The following is a 25,236-nucleotide window of genomic DNA, read 5'->3' on the forward strand; positions in this document are numbered from 1 at the left end:
CCATGCATTTTGAGGGGGGACCCCACCCCGCAGCTCCTGCACTAGAAGGCATCAATCAGCAGGGCTTTGGAAGTGGCTGGTCATCTGGTCACTTTACTCCCTCACCCAGTTAGGATTGCTCTGTAACTAAGTAAATACGCAAAGCATTTTTTACTGCAAACTGAGTTGCATACCTTCAGGTCTCTTTCAATTTCTTCATAGGCTGCAGTAAGCTGTTCATCCCTGCTCTCTTGTGAAGTGTTTGCCTTCTGATAAACTTCAAACCACTCCTGGAATTGCTCTTCATCCACATTTTTGTATGCCAGAGCTAAAGTTCGAAGGCCGTCTCCAGCAAAGTCCTTATGTGTGCATAACAAAAATGCAAATGCGGGGTAAGATGCATGCTAGTTATTCTATCCTTTTAAGTTATCAAGCCACCAAGCAATATATACTGTCAAATGTTAGGGTAAGTTTAAAATATCCAGTTTAAAAAAGGATCAGGTAGCAGATGATGGAAATGGCCTCTGCTGGTGACCAGAGCAGACAATACCGAGACAAGATGAACAAACAGCCTGACTTGATATAAAGCAGCATTCAGTTTCACAGAATACAGAGCCCAGCAGTGGAGGCTCTGATGTCACGGGGGCTCTGAATCCAGTCTGGGTTTCAGTCAGATCTCGAAAGGAGCTATCCAAGGAATTGAACCCAATCCCCCAAATGGGTTAAGCACCTTGCATGGCACCTTTAGCTGTCTGACAGAAACCCAGAGCAGATTTACAGCCCCACTGACTGCAGAGACACCAGCCTCCACTGCAGCACAGTGACGAGATGTGTATGTGCGTGTGTGTGTTTTAACGTAATGCATTTATATCCTACCTTTCTGTCATTGCCGAACTCAAGGCAACATATATTGGACCCGTCAGGTGGCCACTCATCCAACCACTGACCAGACCCAGACCTACTTAGCTTCAGCAAAGGGGATAGATCATATGCCTTGAGGCCGTAGCCTTGGTTTGAAATGTTAGCTGGCAAAGCAGCTAAGAGACTGAGCTATGAATCAGAAAGTCCCTGGTTCAAATCTCAACTCTGCCACAAAGTTTCTCAGAGGACTTAGGCAAGCAACTCTCTGTCTCAGCCTCACCACCCGCCATCTGCAATATGGCAGTAATACTGATCTTCCTTATAGGGTTGTTGCAAGGACAACAATAAGATAATTTATGTGAAGCATTTTGAACATGATAAACCAGTATATAAATGCTACTCTCATTTTGTCCAAAACATAAGAAGAAACTTTCTCTGAACTTAATATTATATGAAAACAAAATAGAAGTGAAAAAACATAGTCAACCCAAACCCATGCATACAAATGCCAAAAACAGTACATCTGGTGTGCTAAATGCTCAAAGATGCATGCCAGTTCATTTAGATCTCCCTCCAATATCGGTATCTTTGTAGAATAGTGAATCCCCTTACGTTCCCAGTGGACACCTCCTTATTTCTTGAATGCTGAAGTTTACTGTTCTGACAACAGTAATTAAGTTGGAGCTATCTTAGAAACTGCAAACACCATGTCATTTTGTTTTATTATCCAAAATATATTTTGGCTAATTTATATATAAACAGTATGAATGTCTTTAAAAACTCAGCAAATTTGCCTTTTACTATGAAAATTGCAAACACATTTCATTTTGACCTTGCTGAGCCCTGCAGAAAATGTGAATGGTTTGTAACACTACGTTAACGGTACCATTTTCACCCACCAGTGAACATTTGAGTGTTTCTTCTTCTAGTGTACAAAATTATGGTAATTTAACAAATAAAGAGGAATCAGAACAAGTCAACGTTTTAATGGACTTGGAAAAATGCAGAGAAAAATGCCACAGGTTCAATTTAGCTGACTAGCAAAATATGAGATGCCTGGAATAACCATGCTATTTTCACATGTAAATATATTCCCTTAACTTTATTGGGTGTGTAAGAAAATTCAAGGTCTCCCTGTTTTAACTGCAAAGTCCAAATGCTTGTGATTTTAGCCTTCCTTTCATTAAAAAAAGACTTCTGGAAAAGATTAAAAGAAACTAAGAAAGCTCCATTACAGAGACAAAAGCAATAGTTATGTTTGTAACCAATATTACTAAACCATCATGCTGTATACTAAATGTCAAAGGCATATTTTGGTTATAGAATTGTGGAATGGTTCATGTTAAATGTGGACATTTACAAAGAACATGAATGTTTTTCTTTCTTTTTTAAAGAAATTAGAACTTTATCTGTTTTTTCTTGCAGGTTCATGTTAGGTTAGAAGAACTGAACAAAAAAGGTGTCATTCCTATTTCAAAACCCATTCAAACCTGTGATGGATGCTTACTCTAAAAACACCTAAACACGTGATCAAACTGTATTTGGACTGGGGAGGGATGGACCTGTCAATCTGAGTTTTGCTCAGTTTCTCCTTTTCCCAGTTTTAAGTTCATTTCATCCTGTTTCTGCATAGTTTTGTGAATTAAAAAAGTATGCAAAAAGCTCACACATTTTAATGCACTTTCGTAACGTACACATTTTTGTGTATGCAGTTTTTACTAAGATAGGCATCTTTTGTACACATCTTTTTCTAATATGAACATTTTTGCACACATTTTTGATTGAAGAACTGTATTGCAAAATTTGGAAAAGTGCAAATTTTGGTTCATGTATTGTTTTGGGAAGTGCAAGTTAGGCAAGTTCACATCAAAATTAAAATGGAAACTGAATGAATTTCTCCTCCGTCTCTACTCTGGACCGTGCAGGCAAAGAATTGTATGATTTAATGTTCTCCCACAAAGAAATCCTGCAGATAGAAAGGATCTATAGAAGGAATTCTGGCTAGCTTCTCAATGCTATGCTAGGTTTTATGTGCAAGGTAGAGATTTGAAGGGCATTCAATCATGTGCTTTGCCACCACAGTCAGAAGTGGTACGATCCAACTACAATTTTAATATGCAAACTGCAGTTTGTGTGAACTATGCCAAAATCTAAAGGTTATCTCTTCATGCTCCATTTGTGCTTAATACATCCTACGTATCAGAACCCAAACAAACGTGTACATACCGCAAGATGGTCTGATGTTAAAGACATTAATGCTTTACTAGAAGGATGAAGCCTTTCAAATAAAATAGTATCTGCTCCTTTAGAATAAAGTCTTATCTGTCCATTGGGTTTTTGAACTGGAAAATGAAGAGAAAACAAGAATAACAGTGAAAACCTGTACATTACTACTAGGGTGTAGGGAAATGGGAGATTATTGCACTGCCCAGTTCATAACGATGGATTTGTCTAGTGGTGTCAGAAAAATCCACAATGGAACTAAATGAGCTCAGATTTTGATGAATCTGACCAACAGATTCCACAGCGGACCCCTGTCAGGCAGATTTCATGGACTTGCAGACCATTTTTCTAACTTTCCCAAATTTGTGCAAATTTCGTTATAGAAAAATACTCATTCTTTAAAAAAAAAAAAAACGGCCAAAAATGCACATTTCTCCATAAGCTAAAGCATGAAAGTGCATATTAGGGGCAATTTTGTGCATGGGGGGGGGGCTTTGCACTTTTGCACATGTGCATTTGTGCAAATGCACATTTGTGCAAATTCAGAAACATTTTTAAAAAATCTGATTCCTTCAATGACAGAATGAAAGGTGCCTGACAGTCCACAAAACACAGACGGAACAGATTTTACATAATCCATACATCCCTAGTTTTGTCAACTGGGGAAAAGTCACCATTTCCTATTCTTAATTGGCTTTTGTAAAATTGGAAGTTTAATCACCTGTCACAGTGAGCAGGTATATGGCCAACTGAGATCAAAACTGTGAGTTTTGTGATCAAAAACTGTGATCAAAACAGCACACAAAACACCAACATCTGAAAAAAAAAAAAAATCCAGACCGGGTAAAACAATACTGTGTACTGGATGCACTACCACCCAAAATGCTAGCAGCAATTTTGCATGGTGCACAGAGTATTTTTAGGCACATATGTTCAAAGCAAAGCATCATGTCCAGGGTGTTTTTAACCTGCTAAATATCAGGGGATGAAAACCCTGTTTCATATGACATCTTCTAGAGCCACCTTCCCCAACCTGGTGCCCTGCATATGTTTTGGACTACACCTCTCAGCATTCTTGTCAAGGGCTCCTTGGAGGCCTTTCTCAGTCTAATCCAGTAGCCAAGTCCAGACACAGACAAAGGGATTCTTTTCAAAGCTTTATTCCTCTTTTACAACTTAACAACTCTACTGTTAGCAACTAGATATGAGCAGCAGAGTACCTATGCCCTACGTTGGAACAGTTGGTCCCCGTTTGAAAGGGAATTACTGGCAGACCCCTGAACTTAAGGGCTAGGGAGAGTCCCTCCCCTTTTCCCTTGGATCCTCTGGGTGCAGCTGTTGTTTGCGTGCCAACCAGGCACTACGCCTCCTTTCTGCGCCCTCCATTTGGCACCGCTCTCTGCGTCGGCGTCGCGCGTCCATCAAGTCTGCTTCCCGCGCTCTGTCCCTCCCAGGACTGCTATCTAAGCTAGGAATGCTGGTGGGAGGAATCTCCATCAGCTGTTGGCCCTGGGAAAGAGGAGCGCGCTCCTCTCCCAGGAGCGACTCCTCTACCTCAGAATCAGAACTACTCTGGGATTCTATGGGCTTAGTGTCCACCCTGACAATTCTTGACCATTAGCCATGCTGGCTAGGGCTGATAGGAGCTGACGTCCAAAACATCTGGAAGGTGCAAGGTTGGGGAAAGCTGTTCTATGGAGTACTGTCAATCCCAGTTCATTCGTGTTATTTATATGGTTGCTTTTTGGTATTCCTGCTATTTTAAAATCGTTTGTATGGATTTTTCATTGTGATTTTATTCATTTCATTCGTTTGTATCATGTCTTGCCATCTGATCTAGCTCCCAAATTGGCTTACAGTCATCAAATCCTGAATCTATAAATATCACCTACAGAACATTAAAAATAATAATATGAATTATAGCAAACACACAAATCATAATATGCTAAAAACGTATACATATTCGAAATAAATGTAACAAATAAGTGCAATGAAATTATCAGGCTAGAGATAAACTTCAGAGAACATCTCCTTACACAGGAGCTTCCATAAGCATGTTTCACCAGTGTTGTCCGATGTAAGTCTGGCTAGCACAAAGTGTAGTAGGACCTTTTCAGCACTGGCACCCTCTTTATGGAACTCCCTCTTGAGGAAGGTTCTACAGGATTCAACGGCTTCTCAAAAAAATGGCTAAGTGTATTCTACAGTGCCAAGCTTTTTGGGAGATTGCACTGAGAATGCATGAAGGTTCATTGTTTTCTGTCTCTCTCCCTCCATAACCCCTTGCAATATAAACTGTAGTCACAGTTCTAGTGTTTTCCTGGTTTTAATGTTGAATTTTATTAGAAGTTTCTCTTGTTTTGTATTACATACTTGTTGGTCACCCTGAAGACTGGAGTGGCCATGTGTCTTACGTTTTAGAGGAAAATCCTCTTTTCGAACCAAATCTGGTTTAACAAGAAAAAAAAAATAAGAGGAGAAAATAAGGACCTTGACATTGCTCATTGACAGCAGGCTGAACAGGCATAGAGGTCACCTGTTTACAGTCTTCCCCACTATGGTGAGACATGTTGTATTTCAGTGTAAATTATAGTAATTATATATAAATAGATATCATAGAATCATAGAGTCATAGAATAGTAGGGTTGGAAGGGGCCTAAAAAACTCCCCCAACCTCTGCCTTGGCAAAGGTTTCTAGAGATGCTGGAGATGTAGAGGAATTGCTGGCTCTGATAAAAACTTTGTCTTCTCAATTAGCAGAACGGGCTAAGAGGCTGGATACAATCCAAGATTCTATTACTAACCTTCAAGGGACTGTGGATTTAATTAATAGTTCTTTGCAAAAGATGGAATTGAAGGTTAATGCTCTTCAAGACCAGGTGTCTGCGCAAGAGACAGCTATGCATGCCTCCCATAATATCCTGTCTGCGAGAATTTCCCAACTGGAGGCATATACTCATAGAGCGAATCTGCGTATCCTTGGTATCAAAGATCTACCTGCTGATATAGGTCTGTTTAAATTCTTGGATAACTTTCTGCATGAGCTACTCGCTCTGCCATCTGATTATTTACTGGATATTGAGCATGCATACCTTGTTCCAGGTCCAGTTTGTGGCACCAAAGGGACTGCCTATACTGTTATAGTTCAATTTGCAAGAGTTTCCACATATTTTGCGCTTGGCAAGGGAAGTGGGAGAACTTTGGGGGGGGGGCCAACACGAGACAAAGTTATGTTATTTCCAGATTACACTAAAGAAATCACTGACAAAAGAAGGCAATTTACCAAGGCGAGAAATCAGGCAAGACAAATGAATCTGCAGTATCATATCAAATATCCTGCTATATTTTGCATTCTTTTTGAAATGAAAAAGTTTTTAAATCATGAAATGGTGGAGGCTTGGCTAGCTGTCATTCAAAGTAAGGCACAGGAGACATCTTCCCCAGTGTCATGAGCTGGGAACTTTTCAATTCTTCTTCTTCTTCTTTTGATTTATTTGAGTTATAAGGTCCAGGCACTACGCCAGTCCAGAGGACTGCTTACATATATCCCCGTTTTTTCTCTCTCTTTTTCTTACTTCCTGTTTTTTTACATTAGACATGATATACTGTATAATAAAATTCCTCTTTGTGTGTGTATAGATATGTACACATTCATATATAGATTTAGAAATGACACTAGCTAAAATATAGATAGCATAAAGTTATTATTATTACTTATCCTTTTTAATTTCCTTCCTTTTTATTATTACTATCATTATTATGAGACTTTGATTAGTAATATTTTTGGGTGATTAAATTGTTAAGCTTTACTATTATATGTTAACTGAAGGGCAATATATGGTTATTGGAAATGAATTGTAGGCTTGCTCCCTTGCTATAAGACTGAAGATATGATATTGAAATGTAAGGTTGATTATCTATGCTGTACTGAATTGTAACATTGGCAATGTTATAGGCATAACTTTTAAGTAGAATGGTACTTGAAGTTTGTGCGTAATGCAGTTTAAATTTAATCCTTTTAAGTAACTTTTTAATATTTTTTCTTTTTCTTGCTTTCTTCGTCCTTTTCCTTCTTCTGTTCTTTTTTTTTCTTTTTCGTTATTGCGTGTCCTCCTAAGAATACTGTATTGTTGGAAACTGTAGATAATGACTAGGTTGTTGGTACTGTTTATTTCATTTATGAAGATAAAAATAGAAAAGTTTTTTTTTTTTTTTTAAAGGAAGGGGGCTACAAGGCCATCGAGTCCAACCCCCTGCTCAGTGCAGGAATCCAAGTCAAAGCATCCCTGACAAGTGGCTGTCCAGCCTCGTCTTGAATGCCTCCAGTGTGGGAGAGCCCACCACCTTCCCAGGTAATTGGTTCCATTGTCATATCTCTACCTACACATTAGCATATGCAAAAATGTATCATCTTTTGTCTTCATTTCTGGTGATACATTTCCTCTTTCTTTGGTGATATGTAAATGGCCACCTTAATGAAGACTCCCCTGGAGCCGTGTGGTAGGAGATGAATTTCAACCAACTAATTAAATAAATTAATAAGGAAAGAGGCCATTAAGGTCAAATCTAAAGGCATTATAAGCTGGTTAGAGAATCTGGTGAACCTGATCCAGCAAGATAAAAGCCTTACGTTCTTAGAGAAAGCTTTTACATATTGGAAGGTGTATGTGTGGTAATTCAGGAACTTGAACAACCAATCAAAACAGATTTTATGAATTCATCTGCAGTCAGATTGATATGGAGCAGTGTTATAGTCTTGCAGGGCGTTCATGTACTATTGTTACTGTACTTTGTCAATGTCAGGAAGACAGAGCACAGTCAGATTAACCAGGGTGGGGAACATTTTGAACAAGGCCAGTGCAAAAGATACCCTTCTATTATCAGGATAAACACAGCAGTAGTTAGTTTACACAGAAGAGTCACCACCTGGCTCAGTATCACAGTTTTCACTTTATATGCTATTTTTACTCTTTGTTCTATAAACACAATCAACAGTCAATGTGAAAGGAAGATTTTTTCAGTATGACGTTTCCCATGTGTAGTTTATATCCTTAGGATAATTACCCAAACTTTTTTTTTTTTTTTTTTTTAGCTGTGAGGGGTTTATTTATTAGCTTTTTTTGTTTTTAGCATCTTTGACAGATGGATGTCACTTCTTTGGTATTACAATTTCAATAGCAAAGAAAAACTTCAGACATATTGCTATTAAAAGTCAAACTTATTTTTATCCTTTAATCCTCAATGAGAACTAGCATGTAAATGATGTTTGCCCAACCAAAACGTAAAGGCTTCCATAGGTTTTTCAATGCCTCTAACAGAGGGCTACAAAATTTCTGAAGCATTGCTATAAAAAGCATCACCATTAAATCTTTTTTTATGTGCAATAAACAATAATTATGTTTCATTTTTCTTGTATTTAATGGTTTTGCCTCTGTTTTGTGAGACACAAGGGGAGCTCCAGTTATTGGGTGTTAGAGAAAGAAAGTAATAAATATCCTATAAATAATCTTAGCTTCTAGCATACTGCCTGCCTACTTCAATACAAAATGATAGTACTTTATGCTAAGTCTACATTAAATCTTTTCAAGTATACATTCCATCATCACTCCTTGCCAGATTGTACCTGCTTTATTTCTGTTCCCCCTTATAAAAATGTTTAAACTACTCCCCCCCAACAAATTCCTCACTTCTGTATATGTAATTATTTTAATTGCATTATAGGTGAATACTTTACATTTTTTAGATATAGAAATGTTAACAAATGCATTATTCTTTCTGTTACACATCATTTCCCATTATCTTTTTACTTTCCTAGTTACTTAGCTATATAATTCATTTTACTAAATTATCTATTATAGAAGTCATCCATGCAGTATTTATTTACCAAAAAATAGTTATCTTAAACGGTAGCATTCATTGCCACAAGATGCAGTGATGGCCTCTAACCTGGACAGCTTTAAAAGGGGATTGGACAAATTCATGGAGGAGAAGGATATCCATGGCTACTAGTCCTGATGGCTATATATTGCCTCCAGTATCTGAGGCAGTATACCTATGTATACCAGCTGCTGGGGAACGCAAGTGGGAGGGTGCTACTACACCATGTTCTACTTGTGGGCTTCCCACAGGCATCTGGTTGGCCACTGGTAAGCAGAATGCCAGACTAGATAGAGCTTTGGTCTGATTCAGCAGGGTTCTTCATATGTTCTTAGATATAGAGGACAGAGGATAGAGATGGGTTTGGATCTGACTACTGCTAGCGGGGTTCCACTCAAGGAATGGGGCTTTCCATCCTCCCTCTTCTTGCTGCAGCCTCTTGTGCTCCAGAAAAGCTACTCCCGAGAGCCCGGGGTTCCTCCAGAATGGCATTGGATGTGGTGCAGGGGATGCAGCAGTAAGGGCAAAGCAGTGAAACATGGAGCCATGTTTGAGCAAACAGAAGTGCCTTGGCACCCTCACAGGCACCTTTGGGTCTAATTGTGGTTCATAGTAATATTATTTATTATGGTCAGGGATGCTGGAGAAATCCGACCTTTGGAGTCTGCGGTGGACTGGCTGCACTCACCTCCGGGTCTGGAGGAGTTCCCGTGAAGCTGATCTCCAGCTTCCTATAAAATGTGATACATTAATGGCAGCTGCCATTCACTTATCGCAGGAAAGCTACAGCAGTAAGTGGCATATTGTATGCCATTTGAGGCTGTAAAGCACTTACTTTTACCTAAATACAGCCAGAAAAAGTTGTAACTTAGGTCAAAGTCAGTGCTTTACAGCCACAAATGGCATAAAATACGCCATTTACGGCTATAATTCTCCCGCGATAGGCTAATGGCGGCTGCTGTTAGCGTATTGCATTTTATGGGAAGCCAGAGAACCACTCCGGAACTCTGGCAGATGCGGAAGGTCTCTGGAGGACTCCGCTGGGTCCCAAGCGGCCTGAGTTGCCCTGCAATAGACCCCCCTTCTGGACCGGACAGTGGGGGGTTTGTACATCCCTAATTATGATACATTAAAATATTTAGAATGGAGTACATGGCAATCAGGGCTTTTAAGGGGTCCTTGGACAAAGCACCCCAAAGGACTCCCTCCTTCAGTAAGCCTGCCTTCTCACTGCCATTGTCTGAAGCTGCTGTTGCTCCTCATCCTCTTTCTCATCATTGCTACCATTTGCTTGCTTGACAGGCAGTGAGCCAGTGAGCAAGTAGGCAGGAGCATCTCCTGCTCCTCCTTCTCGCCACCACTGTTGTCTGGGCCAGAGCAAGAGGCAGGTGAACAAGCAGATTGCAATGGTGAAGAAGCAAGTCCAGGAGGCTCTTGTCAGTGGGCCCCTGTGGGCTGTGGGCCTCAGCAGGTGCCCAAACATGCCTACCCTTGATGCCAGCCCTTATGGCAATACACTTGCCACTGTTCACGTTCAGCAACTGTACCATACAACCTCATCCTGTTCCTGCCTCTGCTGCCACCAAGTGATGCCACTCCAGTAATGGCAGTCCTGTTCCCAAGAAATTCATGTCCCACTCTGCCATGGCTGCCTCTCCCACAAAACTCGCACCATACAACTCTCTCATCTTAGGGTCGGAGAAAAATTCTGCCATGTGGCAGGCAACCCTCTGATTCCACTAAGGAGTTTTCAAACTGAAAATATAAAAGAGAAACAGAGAGAGAGAGAGAGAGAGAGGGCATTCTATACCTATCACGGACATTCTTTTCCTGTCATTGTTGAAATCCAAAATTGCCAACAGCTGGTAAGTCACAAGTCTGCCCATTTCTTCTACTGTGATGGTCTCAGGAGTCCGAGACTTAAAGACAAACCCAAAGTTTCTAGCCGCAGTTACCAGGGCACCTTCATCAGGCGATTGTGCCTGGTAAATCAGTTCATCTAAACAAAGAAAGAAAGAAAACCTTGATACCGTTAATTAACACAAATGAAGAAATGCCAGTATTCATAACAGAAAACAATTTGCGCTGCTAATGGACAACATGCCATGCAAAACCTATCTGGCTCGAGTGTATTGTGAGCGAAAAAAGCCAGGTTATGCAGACAGAAGGACCTTGTGATAAAAGTGTTCCTGAGTTGTCTGGAAGGCACAAGGTAAAGGTGTCCCCAACCAGTCGTGTCCGACTCTAGGGTGCGGTGCTCATCCCCGTTTCTAAGCTGAAGAGCCAGCGCTGTCCGAAGACGCTTCCGTGGTCATGTGGCCGGCATGACTGAACACCGAGGTGCACGGAACGCTGTTACCTTTCCCGCTGAGGCGGCACCTATTTATCTACTTGCAATTTCTTGCTTTCGAACTGCTAGGTTGGCAGGAGCTGGGACTGAAGACGGGAGCTCACTCCGTCACGCGGCACTTGGGTCTCGGACTGCTGACCTGCTGACCTTCCAGCCTGCAGTTCAGCGTCTTAACCACGAAGCCACCGCGGCCCATCTAAGCTCTCAAACTAGGGCTGAGAGCACTGCAGTGCCTTACCTCCTGCGCCACCAGCACTCTGGGCCCAAGCAAAGCAGGTGGATTAGATTCTGTGTATGAGGGGCTCCCTCTAGGCTACAGTTTCAGCCTGAGTGTAGTCACCTGGTCCCACAGCCTGAATGCTATCAGCTGACCGCACAAACCAACTGGAACACACCAGGCCTTATAAAGCCCTTACGCCCAAATCAGCTCCACAGTTTGAGCGACTGCCCTGCCTGTTCTTGAAACAGATCTCCAACTCTGCTATCTGCCCCTGGTCCTTTTGATTCTCCTGTGCCTGCTTTGGAACCAGACTCCCAAATGCAGTCTGTCTCAGAGCCTGGCCAGCACGGCTGGCCATACCATTAGGCAGGGTGAGGCAATTGCCTCAGGCAGCAGACGCTCAAGAGCAGCAGTGGCAGCCTTGTGGCTGTTGCTCCTGAACCTCCCAGCTGTTTCTTTTTGGAGGACCGAGCTGTGTATGCCACACAACTTGTCTTAGGCCCTCTAAACTAGCCTGCTGCCTCAGGTGTGGTGGACGCTATCCCATTGCAAGTGTCAAAGTTAAGTTTCAGCTGCCAGCCCATCTGACTTCTGTATGTCGGATGGGGAGGAGGCACCATCTTGTCCTTCACCTCAGGCAGCAAAATATCTTGGGCCAGCCCTGTCAGCCAAGGCCCAGCACTTCAGGGTAAAGGTGGGGTGGGGTGGAAAGAGGAGAAGAGAGGTGGTACATCCTGTGGCTAATAGAGAGCTAATGTGCTTCCATAGCTAGAGTGTTGGACTTCAAGCAGAGAGACCAGGGTTCAAATCCCCCTGGGCCTGTCATGATCTGGCAGCCTAACCTACCTCACAGGGTTGTTGTGAGTATAAAATGGGGGTAAGGGAGGCTATACATGCTGCCCTGCACACCTGGGAGGAAGGGAGGAATAGAAAGGTAACAACAGGAATATTGTGTATAACCTACCTGATACAACTAAAATTTTGTCTGTCTTTATGGCATAGGATATTTTGAACGGGCAAGAGCTCTATTGATAAAAAGGCACAGTCCACTGGGGAATCTCCCCTACAAGTTGCACAGTAATTAGTTGGTGTTGCTGAATTGAGCTCTTCTGCTCATTTTAGTGTAATGTGCATAGAAGTAGTACAAACAGAGAAGGACTTCATGCCTGATAGGTCCAAATCACACACAGGGCTGCCTCACAGTGTGGTAAAAGTCAGGCGTGTGTTGTTCCAAGACACAGAGCAAGATTTTGGAAACCATGCACTCTGATTCTACCCAAGTGATTCAGTAAATAAGCAAAAAAAAATATATCCTTTTATGGCTGAAAAACTGCCTCTGTGGAAAGGTCAGTAGATTTTGTATGCGATCCAGCCAATAAACAGATAAAAATGAGTAATTTCCTCAGTATCAAAGTTTAGTCATAGTAATATAAAATGTCCTTCTAAAGCACATTCATGTGACAGGCCCAGCAATAGGGATTAATTCAAGCCAGGGCTCAACCCTGGAACCTGCTTCCGTTGCCAGGGTTTAATTTAACTCCAGTACATGTCAAAGGTAATATAAATGAGTTCCTATTCAGCAGAGGCTTATAATCTGTAGCTTGCCTGGGGCAAGAAGAAATTATTGCCCAGGCGAGCACCCAAGTGGCATACTACACCTGCACTCTTCCTCCCTCTGCTAGCAGAGGGAGAGAGAAGCCAAGGCATGCATGTGCTTATATCAGTGATGGCTGACAGAAGGCAGTGCCGAGACAAATACATGCACAGCTGGAAGGTTCCTCCCTTTCCAAGCCTCAAAGGGGCTATTTACTCGCATTTACTTACAATGCGAGTAAATAGGGGAAGGGCAACTGCCCCCGAAACAATTAATGGAAAAAGTAGGGGTTGTATCCAGAATTTGCCACCTGCAAACAGAAGGGCACCTTCCCATGGAAGGCTTTTGATCCAGCAGAGCCGTTCTGATGGCAGAATGGGAGTGGAGGCCCCTGCAACCCCCTGAAAATCTGCTCCAGAACAGCAGGCGGTGTGGCACCGGGGGTTGCATGGGGAGGAGGCACTGGCAAAAATCACCTCCTGCTCAGAGAATTCTGCCCAGAGAGTGTTCCCGCCAGTAGGAACAAATGTTGGATCCAACCCCATGTTAGTAGCTCCTGCTAAAGAACAAATATCTCTGACTGCAGCCATTTTAGATACTGGTCATTTTAATTTAAAGGGAAACAGACCTCCCTATCCTATAGGTCAGGGGTAGGCAATGTGGTGCCCATGGGTGCCAATGTGCCCCCAGATACTTTTCTAGGCAACCACCAAGGTGCCCTACACCTCCCACTTTTTAATTAGCAAATTAATTCTGTTGGTGTTAACTGCGGCTTCAAAGGAGTTTAGTGTGTTGAGGTGTAGGCCCCAACTCAGCCTTGTCTTCTGGGCAAGTTACATGTCCTTTGTAACTAGCTACCTCTCCCATGGCAAGCATTTTGTGGTGGTGCCCACAACGGTTTCTCAAATCACTAAATGTGCTCAGAAGCCCAAAAAGGTTGCCTACCCCTGCTATACGTGACAACTATAATAACATCACGTCCACTATCCTTCAGTTTGCATGGCAGGACATTTCCTACCTTGAGAAGCCAATGTCAATGCTTTCTCTCTCTCTTTCTAAACCAGCATTTGCTAGAGTCAGACTTTTTATGAAGAGACATAACACAGAATGTGACACTTAGACCAACGTTTGCACAAACCTAAATACAGCCAACTCTCAGCGATCGATGAGGGAGGTCTGTGATTGGGGTGGTATGCCTAGGAACTAAATCAGGCTGAGACAGACTCCACTGAACATCATGAATGAGCACAAATCTGAATCTAGATCCCCAAGTCCAAGCCAAATACTGTATCCACTATGTGGAACATGCCCTATTATGAAGGGTGAATGTAGTGGAGAAATTTGCACCAGCTTTCCATGGGCCAAAATTGCCACTCTTTGCAAGCCTGCTCTCACTGATACCTATGGGGCCTTCTAAACAAAGATACACTTAAACTCTTTCAAAGCAACTACACTAGCTGCATTCTAGCCAATGTGGTTCATTTATAATGGCTCAGTTCTCTCAAACGTAAAGCCCCTGCCTTTTTCTTCTTTTTTTTGTAGCCAAATGTATTCATCTACTTCAATCAACATCAAATCAGCAACAAGGCTTTTCACCATAAACTGAAGATTTTGCACTGTTTGAAGTTGAAAAATCTGCATCCATACAAACCAAAGCAAGGCAATTAGACATTATGAGATCATGTCTCAAAACAGATACGCAGAAGTGCTAGCCAAGATGTGTTGCATCCGAGTTAATCACTAGTGTATGGTCCATCTCTTTCTTCTCAAATCTGCTGCCGCAGCATGTTCATTCACACAAACATAGGCTCATCCTAGTTCACTTGATTCCTTCTCTCTGTGATTAATGGAGTAGAGGAGGAATGGAGGAAGAAGGATGGAAACCTGAAAGGGAATCTCCAATTGAATCCTGGGAGCAAAGTGTCATCAGAAAACGCATTACCTTTTTCTTTAGGTTACCTTGATTTTTCTCTTCTGGCATGACTGTATGGCAGAGAGAAAGCAGCCTAAAGAATTCATGAACTTCCGGGTCTCCTAATTTAATGGATTCAACCAGGCTGTGGTCATAAAAGTGAAATTTGCCGTCTGCTAACGGATTGAACGAGAAATCCACTGGCACTGTTTTCTGTGAAAGAAAGCAATATATATATAATATGGTAAAAGAAAGATTATAAATGATTGAGTTTGCTGTTTTTTTTACCCCCCAAATATGGAATGCTTCAGTATTACAGTTGAACTTGTGAATTTGGGTGGGGGTGGGGGGAATGTCTAGATTCTGACCCTCTCTCAAGGATATTTTACCATTCCAATGTGCTGTTTATTTGGTGCTCATTTAAGTATTGAATCAGATATTTATAAGGGTTAAGAAAACTCAGATGACTAATGTGGTGTAGAGAAACACCCGCAATGCTTGTTTGCTGACATTTGTTGACATTTGAATGCTTATTTGTTCTGACACAGATTGGATGCAAGAGAAGAGCCAGGCCAACCACAGAATTTCTCAAGGCAGATTTCATACTCTGAACCAAGAGGTGGCAAATTCCAACCTCATCTGGTATGTGATGTGTCAGAGCATTCAGACAACCAGCCACTACATTCAGAGCTGATTCATACATTTCCTGTGCAGCACAGCAATTCCTTCCCTGCCATTACAGTAATATCAGTAAGAAGTAATCATGTTTCAGGCAACCAGCACCATTACTTCCCATACCAGCACAGCTAGGATGACACTCGGTGTGCCATGGGAATCAACTGCGGCAACCATCCAACCCAAACATTTGCTTCTTAGAGACGTTACTGGAACAACGTGGGAAGTGGCTACTAAGAAACAGCTCCCACCACACTCAGAACATGTCCGAATCAACGCCAATCATATTGGGGTGGTTTTGGCATGGCCCTTAGACCTAAAAATGGCTGACTCACCCCAGTCAGTATACAGAACTATAACAACAATTCAAGGAACTGAAGCCACCTCAGGCACATGCTCCACTGTCAAAGATGAGGTTGTTTTCCACCAGAAATAGAACTTTTTTTCTCTCTTTCCTGAGGTGATGCTCTCTGGAGATCTGCCTATTCCAGTGTGATTTTCAGGGGAATGTGTGTGTGCAGTGCATGTTCTTGTGAGTTTGGGGAACTGATTCTTCTTCTTTAAAAAAAAAAAAACACCCCAAACTGGAATGGAATCTTAGTGTTCAGCTGCTGCTGTTTTTGTAATTATTTTTGGCATTTTAAACAAATTGTTTTGTGTCTATTTTCCCCCTCCCCTTTCTACCTGTGGCTCCTTCCTAATGGTGAACAGGCCATCGGCATTGTCCACCACACAAACGAACCTGTAATTTTGGCTTGGCACTGCACCTCCATCAATATGAATGCTGCATGCAAAATTGTAAGCTGTGCCCATGGTGAACAAGTCAGAAGACCCATTTGCCCTAAAGAGAACCATGACCCATCAGTCCACCACAAACAGTGGGGTTGTGTGAACTGTTCATAATATTACATTTCATAAGTCCATAAGAAGAGCCCTGATAGATCAGACCCAGGGTCCATCTAGTTCAGCATTCTGTTCACACAGTGGCCAACCAGCTGTCTATGGGAAACCTACAACCAGGTCATGAGTGCAACAGCACCCTCCCATCCATATTCCCCAGCAACTGGTTTACGTAGGCTTACTGCCTCTGATACTGGAGGTAGCATACAGCCATCAGGGCTAGTAGCCATTGATAGCCTTCTCCTCCAGGAATTTGTCTAACCCCCTTTCAAAAGCGATCCAAATTGGTGGCCATCACTACATCTTGTGGTAGCAAATTCCACAGTTTGACTATGCGCTGTGTAAAGTCCTTCCTTTTGTCTGTCCTGAATCTCCCACCAATCAACTTCAAGGGATGACTCCAGATTCTAGTATTATGAGAGAGGGAGAAAAATATCATATGCTTTCCAGTTTTCTAAGTTGTTACTTTGTGTGTACAAAAATGGTTGGCACTAGATATCCAATATGGCAATTTGGTCAAGCACTTAGAGCGGTGTTCCCCAAGCTTCTGATAGTTGAACATGCATTCTAAAAAAGGTGGCACACTTGTGTTGTGCTGGAGTCAGGGCTCATGAGAATACAGCACCAGCACTTAAAAAACAAACAAACAGCAGAGCTGCTGATGTCATCCGCTTCCACCTCCACCCGGACCACCCCTCAGACTTCCCTGTTCCCTGTGAGCTAAGCTGCAATCCCCACAGTGTCTGAGGGAAAATTAATCTTCCCAGCAACCACATATTGTTCCCTGTTGTAATAGAGAATATTTTGGGGTGGCTTGGCCTTGAATGAGCAGTGAAGACCCACTTGCTTTACAAAAGACCTGCTCATGGTGGAGATGAAAACTGCTAGAACGGGTTTCTTGATGTGGATCAATACCACAGTTGCCTGAGGTTCTGGACTCTCCTTGGGGACTGTTGTGATGAGCGCTGGCACTTCGAAATGTATCACTACACCAGTCGTGGCACATTTCAGTCTTGCCCCTAAAATGTTTAAGAATAAGAACTACCACCTGCTCCGAGGTCATCCCTGGTGTTTGTGTATGTTTGACTGACCTAGGTATCCTTTCAGATTGTAAGGAGGGAAGCTCAGAGCAGTGACAATATATAGAGAGGCAACAGGTAGCCTCCTCTGAGTGTAGATAATTATGCTGTATCTCTGCAATGGGAATCATTGAATGATTCAATTACACCAGAGGCAGAGATACAGGAACAACATTGCCTCAAGTCTAACAGGTCCCTCAGCAAAATGGCCCCTACTTCTTCAGCGGGCCTCCCAGGTAGGCCTATTGGGTGGCAGCAAGCAGCAGCAGCACTCCATGTGATGAGCACCTGGCTGGGTCTGGGACAACTACCATTTATTTCCCACAATGCCCTTAACATCACTCTGGGGCATTCTGGGAAATTTAAATGGGGGTCAGCATTTAAATTATTTACGCGGTCCCAAAACAACGGTACATTTGGGGAATTAAAATGGTGGCTCATCTGTGGGTGGGTATTTAGAGCGATCACTGCACACTTTGCAGCTCTTTCCCGGCACACAGTTTGGAAATTACTAGTAAGAGACTGAAAAGTTACAGTAATTCTCTTTTGCAAGAGACAACAGGAGTTGGAAGTATTTCCTTTCTCGGTTTCTCCATGTCTACAAGTCCAGGAAAACTAATCATCAGTGATGTCCTGGCTACAGAGTCTTGGCATGTATGTCATTGCACTTTGCTTGTCAAAAAAGTTCAAGTGTTTGTTATTGTTTTGCCTTTTAACGTTTAGCCTGAAAACCCTTTACAAATGGCATCACCAGTGACAACCTCTTCCATTAGCTCTAGAAGTATACAAGTCTGCTTTCACTTGGGGGCTTTGCCCCTGGGTGTGGAAAAATACGTTATATTTCCTGGAGTGTATTGGGATCATAACTTTTACAGTTATTTTCAGCAGAAAAATATAACTGTTACAGAAATTGTGGTTGGTATGCCCAGTAACACTTTTCTGAAGTGAGCTGGGCTAGGGGAAACCTGCTTCAAACAGTAGAGCATTGGCGGTTGGGAAGGGTCAAGATGTGGGAGGGGGATTTGCTTCTGTGTCCCCCCCCACTTCTGTTTGTGTAAAATGTAGTGGAGGCTGGCGGCTCTGATGTCAGTGGGGCGGTGAATCTGCTCCAGGTTTCAATCAGAACCAGTCAGAACTCTAAAGGAGCTATTCAAGGTAGCTTCTTTAGTGTTCTGACTGAAACCCGGAGTAGATTTACAGCCCCATTGACACTGGAACCACCAGCCTCTGCTGGTAAAAAGGAAGTCCACCCAACATTTTATAGACAAACTAGTGCACAAATGTTTAGTAAACAGACACACATGTTATTTGACGTTAAGGTGTAAGTAGAAACTGGGCAGCTAACAAGCACCACAGAATCCCACCACTGGAAATCCAGCTGGGGACAGGGTAATTTGCAGCTGAGAGGCACTGGGCAACAGGGGGCGGGTGCTTAACCCAACTTCAGGACCCCAGCACCTGTGCATGAGGAGAATTCCAATCAGAAGGAGGGCTGTGCCATGGAGCAGGGGGGGGGGGCGAAGAAAAACAGGCAAAGCCAGATGATTAAGGAAAGAATAGACTGGCTCCAGAGTTGTGTCTCCATGAATAGAAGAGCTCAGGGCCAGCCCTACCATTAGGCAGAGTGAAGCAGTTGCCTCAGGTGGCAGATGCTGGGAAGTGGCAGCAAGGTGTTAGAGGAGAGGTGTGGGCCATGCGGCCTGCTCTATGCCCTCTAAGTTAGCCTGCAGCCTTCAGGGGCAGTGCAAGATACTGTCCCATCATCAGTGTTGAAGACAGATCCATCTGCCAGTCCAGTTGGCTTTTGTACATGGAATGGGAGGGGGTGCCACCTTGCTTCACCTCAGGCCACAAAAGGTCTTGGGCCACCACTGGAAGAGCTCTTTCTACTGGTAGAGTGAACCAGAATCTATCAGAGGCTCTCTGCTAGAAGAAGGAGACAGGGTGGTTACTTGCACCAATTTCTCCTTGTTGAAGCCTCCAGCACCACCTCACACACTGTTCTGGAGGCTCCCACTGTGCGCAACTCTGGATCCAACCTAATTTATTTCAAAATTACTTTTAAAATCTCCCAGAATTCTCAATGTGTTTTGGAAGTTTGCACTCTTTTTCCTGGAGATTCACTCTCAACAGGTAAAAACAACAGCACATACCACATTTTAGTATGGGTAATTTTTTTTTTCTTGTACTCCAGTTGTAACATAGCTGAACACACAGAAAAGGCTGTTCTCTCTAAATTTGGGTTTGAGAGAATTAGACTGTAATCCTGTGTGCAGTTTCCTTGGAGTATGTACCATGGAACACAGTGCAGCTTACTTCTGAATAAACATGCACACGGATGCACTGTGACCTTATTCAGGAGTGGTGCAGGTTTTAGGGGGAGCTTTAACAACATCTTGGGATGCAGTGGAGAATAACAAAAAAGCAGTGGGGTGGATTGGAGCTGGTGTTTAGGGACCAAAAGTATAAAACCTTGCAAGGTCTGGAGAAGGGCAACTGAGTCCTAGATTTGCTCATTTCAAACTGAAAGTTCAGTTTTCTGTGAAGTTTGCATAACCTGCACAATAATATTTTTTCCCTATTGATATCGTGAATCCTTAAACCAGTAAAATATACTTTACCTCACTAATTATTGTTTTCTGGCCCAGGTCATCATAAATCTCACCTGAAAAATTCAAATTCAAATTAGCAAACATCAGAGGAGGGTCAACTGAAATTAAAAATTGGTTTAACTAAATAGCTTTCCTTTGGGGGGAACAAGCATTGTTGACAATTCCTTCAACAGAGAATCAAATAAGTCTACTTGACACACACAGCGCTCCAAAATACAAGTTAGACATTAAAAAAAATGTTACAGAGAGAGTATATGTTCCTTGTAATCCGAAATGCACTGGTAAATATTATTGTTATTGTTTATTCATTCAGTCGCTTCCGACTCTTTGTGACTTCATGGATCAGCCCATGCCAGAGCTTCCTGTCAGCCGTCGCCACCCCCAGCTCCCCCAAGGTGGAGTCCGTCACCTCCAGAATATCATCCCTGGTAAATATTATTGGCACCTGCCAATCTTTTGAATGCACTGGCCCATCAGCCCCTATTTTTGGCAGCTGAAGCTGTTCATATTCAGAAAAAAATGTATCCACAAACTTCTTGTAGAGGTCTCAGCATGACCACCTTTTCTTTACCACTGCCCAGACTTGAACATGGGTCAATGTTTGTGATGGAAAAAGACTGCCTTTTCCGGTCCCCTTAGGCAGCATATCTTTGGCCAAAGTTGCCACAAGAAACAGGGGACAGCTGACTGATAGAGTCTTTTTGAACTGACCTGTTTTTCACCACCACAGCCTCATCTCAGCCCTGATTGTTTTGAAGGAGGGTCAATATATGAGGGTCTCGTATATTCATGTGGGACAAGGCTATCAATAGCTGCTAGCAGGGCTTTTTTTCTGGAGAAAACAGTACCGGAATTCTTGGATTATGCTTCCTCGGACGTAGGTGGTGATTAAATTGTAATGAAGAGCATTAAAATAGTGGACAAACACTATACACACACACACACACACACACACACACACACGAAGAAAAGGTGCTGTAACTCAGTTCCAGCGAGTTCCACCAGAAAAAAAGCACTGGCTATCGGGCACGATGGTTGTGTATTATGTCTCATATTTGAGGCACTATGCATCTCAATGCCAATTGCTGGGGGACAGGAGCAGAAGGGTGCTGATGTATTCATGTCCTGTTTGTCCCATTGAAGAATCTGGTTAGCCCCTATAGGAATGCAACACTGGCCTGGATAGGCCTTTGGTCTGATCCAGCAGGGCTCTTCTTACATTTTTATACTGATTCCTTGCATTTCAGCATTTTAGAATTTCCCCAGCATTTGCCATTACCAGCTTAGTTGCATTCAGTGAGTTGGAAATCATAGCTCAGTATACTTCATTTATGTTTGAAGTATTAAGTTCTAAAACCACCATTTTTGGATTCAGTATCAGTTCATACCTGACCATCTTCTGGATATCCTTTTTGCTTGGTCATATTTAGATATTAAGGACAAGACTACCATAATGCACGTAATCTGCTGCTCCTAAATGACATTTCTAACAAGCCTATAAGACACTCTTTGAGATTTTGTTTAGTTTTTTCAGTATCTAATACCAAAAATGTAATTGTTTAAAAAATTATCCTTTACATTTAACACAGTTAGCTTTATTTCCTATTTGGGACGGGGGCGGGGAGACAGAGATTTCCATTTGATCTCAGAAACAGAGGTACGAATGGGTTGGTCCAGATGCAGCCAAACTTAGAGCAGACCCATTGAAATCAAATATGATAGTCAAGACTCATACAAATCACACTGATATCAGTGTGTCAGCTCTGAGTTTGACTAAATCTGGATCCAACCCAGTGATCTATTCCCATTTTTATTTAAAATACTTTCCTTTCTGTAAGTCTTTATTTATTAAAAGCAGATATATACATTTCATATTTTATCAAAGCATAAAGTGCTGCTGCTGCTAATAATAATACCATATTAACTTGTGCATACATGTTCGTGTAACATAAATAATTTCCTTCCATTTGTGGTTCTTTAGATCAGGGGTGGGCAGAAAATAAACCTTCAGATGTTTTCACCTCCCAGCATTCATGACCATTGGCCATGCTGTCAGGGGCTTCTGGGAGTTGAAGCCCAAAACATCTGGAGAGCTACATTTTGCCCTGCTTTAGATCTAGATCAATATAATATAAATATTTGAATGCCAATTTTGTTTTAATTCTATAGAGAGGCCATTAATAGAAAAAATACCTTTCTTAAGCCTAACTTTGGCAGAATCAAGGAACACAAACTTACCATATATTTTCCCATTAATTGAGCACTTATTAAAAGTCATTATATTTTGAGTAAGTGTCCCTGTTTTGTCTGAAAAAATATATTCAACTTGTCCCAGTTCTTCACTGAGAGTCGTAGTCCGAACCTGAGCAGGCATATCTTCTTTGGAATAATGCATTTTATGATCCCAGTTGACAAAGTAGCTATGTCCAAGCCGAATCACTTCCACACTTTGAAAGTAATGCAAGACAGAAAAAGCTTATTAGAATGTTTTAAATCGTATCATTAAAAAGGTTAAGGGAGCAATCCTACAGCCACTAGACACTGTCTAGAGGGCCATAGGATATGCTCATTTCTGGGAATGACCTCGGAGCCCGTGCTTTGAGGTCGGTTCTTGGAAAACTGACCTCCCCCCTTGTTCACACTGCCTTGGAGACTGCGCGGAGAAGCCCCATCCTCTGTGCTCAGAAGACGAGTGTGGAGCAACTGAAAAAGGGCATTCCAGGGGGGCGTTCCCGGGGGGGGGGAGCGGAGCTGAATGTACGACACATCCAATGTGTCATACGGCAGCTTCCTTCGCCGGTCACCCCCCCCCACTGCTAGACTGCCGAAATCAGCTGTCTAGCGAAAAATAGCAAGCCAGGAGAGGCGTGGAGGGAACAATCCCCCCCGTGCCTCTCCTGCCTTGCTTTGGATAGGTGGTCGCCTCCGAGGTCGGAGGCGGCCGCCTATCTAGTTAGGATTGCACCCTAAGTAAGCAACTGATTTCTATCATCCTGCCAACATCAGAGGTGCATTTGGTGAGAACACAGGAGAGGGCCCAATTTAGCTCCCTCACTATTGGCCTTACGATGAAGGTTCCAGAAGGGTATTTTTTGCCCACCATGTTGATGGAATATGGCTCTGCTGGGATAAACAAAGTAGTGTGTGGAGAGGATGAAACTACTGACGATATTTACAGGAGGGGAATATGCTTCTGCAGGGCTACGTAGCAGACAGGCGGACTTGTGATCGTATACATTTCTGCAAGATTGCCAATAAAACAAAATATTTTTTAACATTATAACCCCAAATTTAAAGATCCTCCCAAACAATCCAATTTGTAAAAATTGCTGCCATTAAAATAAAAACCAGTACAGGCTCAACTTGCTATAGATCGAGTTGATGCCAGTGGAGGGAAACGAAATGAAATCCGCCAGGGCTGAACTGGAAAAATCCATCAAGTTTTCACTCCTCAAACAGAATTCTTATACATCACTTTGTATTTTACACTCAGCATCTCTTGAAATAGTTAAGATAAGAGAATTCTAAAAATTAATCCATGATGAATAGCCAGCAGCTTCAGCTAAGGACCTTGAGATGCTATCCTGAAGGTCATGGAAGAACACTGGGTTGCCCTCTGTGGAGAATGAGCTGATTTAACACACTTAGAGCACAATCCTATGCATGTTTAGACAGGAAAAAGCCCTACAACTCCCAACATTCCCCCAACAGCATGGCTGGCTGGGGAATGCTGGGAGCTGTAGGGCTTTTTTTTCTGTCTAAACATCATAGGATTGTGCCCTCTGGGATTAATATGTATTATTCAGAACGATCTGGTATCTTACCTTACATATAAGGAAATGGGAACAACTGAATTGAGTATGATAATGTACGACCAAAATGTTAGAAATCCTGAAAATATAGAACTGTTCACCACTTCACTCCAAGACAGGTAAATTTTGAAGTGGATTCCAACCTGATGCTCCCAAACTGAATTTCCTATTGCCAGAATGATTCCCATGAATACCAACAGTCCAAAGATCTGAAATTTGAGTAGCAAAGTTATAGGTGCGATACATGGATGCAAATGTGTGACAAATTCGTTGTGTGACAACAAATTGAGCTATTATCTAAGCATGATGTAACAGACATTCATAGGAGTATAATAGAAGGGTAGAATAAAAATACTTATAATAAACAAGAAACAAAAGAACAGAAATTTAAAGAGAGAGAGAGAGAGGAGAAGGTTGCCATGCCAGGCTCCATTTTTGCCCTGATTCTGCTCCGAGACCAGCTTTTACCCTGACTCCAGTCTTGAGCTTCACACAAGAGACCAGAATTGTCACTGTCACTGAAAGGTGACTAAGAAATATATTCAATTTAAAATAAATAAAAATGCAATGCTTGCAGTCAAAGGGAGGAGCTGTATTTGCTGTCTATAGATGTACCCACATTTTGAACCAGTCATTTTTGTTGATGGTTTTCTTTACCATTTGTCCTCAGACATATCAGATGTCATGAAACAAAAATCGCACACACCTCGCACTAGGCCTCTAGCCACCAGGAAGGCCAACTTCATCACCACATCAGAAAACTGGAAACCCAAGCCCAATTTCAAGAGTATGATTTTTTTTTAAATATAACATGCTGGGAGTTGTAGGCCTTTTTTCTGTCTAAACATGCATAGGATTGTGCCTTTATATACTTTTATCAGAAATCAGAGGTCTAATTTAGATACTTGTACCCCTGCCCCCAACCCCGGTGTTTCTCATTTCATATGATTAATTGTGAGGTGTGCCTGTCCCTCTGGCCTACACAATGGGTTCCACCCACAAAGTGGCTGAATGTCACCTCCCCAACCCCACACTACCTGCATCTGTAATGAAAGATAAGGCTATCAGTGGCTTCTAGTCATGATGGCTATGGAAATCTTACATGATTCTGCCATAGAAGAAAAAGAAACAATACTGCAAAA

The 25,236-nt window shown here is 42.3% G+C and overlaps 2 protein-coding genes across 2 annotated transcripts in view; one reads left to right on the forward strand and one right to left on the reverse strand.

The window, feature by feature from the left end:
* Positions 1-25,236, reverse strand: part of ATP8B4 (ATPase phospholipid transporting 8B4 (putative)) — a 153,737-nt gene that overhangs the window by 44,858 nt on the left and 83,643 nt on the right. Inside the window, exons 12-18 of the mRNA XM_084817150.1 lie at positions 24,107-24,303; positions 22,521-22,729; positions 20,292-20,335; positions 15,064-15,229; positions 10,751-10,939; positions 3,067-3,182; positions 174-338 (exon numbers count right to left, since the gene is read on the reverse strand). Coding sequence (XP_084673276.1) covers positions 174-338; positions 3,067-3,182; positions 10,751-10,939; positions 15,064-15,229; positions 20,292-20,335; positions 22,521-22,729; positions 24,107-24,303 — 1,086 coding nt within the window. The remainder of the gene's footprint in view (positions 1-173; positions 339-3,066; positions 3,183-10,750; positions 10,940-15,063; positions 15,230-20,291; positions 20,336-22,520; positions 22,730-24,106; positions 24,304-25,236) is intronic.
* LOC146337135 (uncharacterized) lies at positions 285-25,209 on the forward strand. Its single transcript, XM_084817152.1, has 8 exons — positions 285-371; positions 2,266-2,299; positions 5,455-5,623; positions 5,821-6,072; positions 7,284-7,415; positions 15,565-15,658; positions 20,596-20,710; positions 24,765-25,209. Exons 4-8 carry the CDS (start codon positions 5,910-5,912, stop codon positions 24,780-24,782), a joined length of 522 nt encoding a protein of 173 aa, XP_084673278.1. The 5' UTR covers positions 285-371; positions 2,266-2,299; positions 5,455-5,623; positions 5,821-5,909; the 3' UTR covers positions 24,783-25,209.

Source organism: Heloderma suspectum, chromosome 11, assembly GCF_057233095.1.
Source record: "Heloderma suspectum isolate Gila_16-S chromosome 11, 16-S_ref, whole genome shotgun sequence".
In the NCBI taxonomy this organism is placed as follows: Eukaryota; Metazoa; Chordata; class Lepidosauria; order Squamata; family Helodermatidae; genus Heloderma; species Heloderma suspectum.

Bases quoted from the DNA above. Each gene is read 5' to 3' on its own strand.
- LOC146337135 (XM_084817152.1), top strand. From the start codon at position 5,910: ATGGAATTGAAGGTTAATGCTCTTCAAGACCAGGTGTCTGCGCAAGAG. The intron at 6,073-7,283 runs GTCTGTTTAAAT...TTTTTTTTAAAG, and splicing joins AGATCTACCTGCTGATATAG to GAAGGGGGCTACAAGGCCAT. The intron at 7,416-15,564 runs GTAATTGGTTCC...GTTCTGACACAG, and splicing joins AGAGCCCACCACCTTCCCAG to ATTGGATGCAAGAGAAGAGC.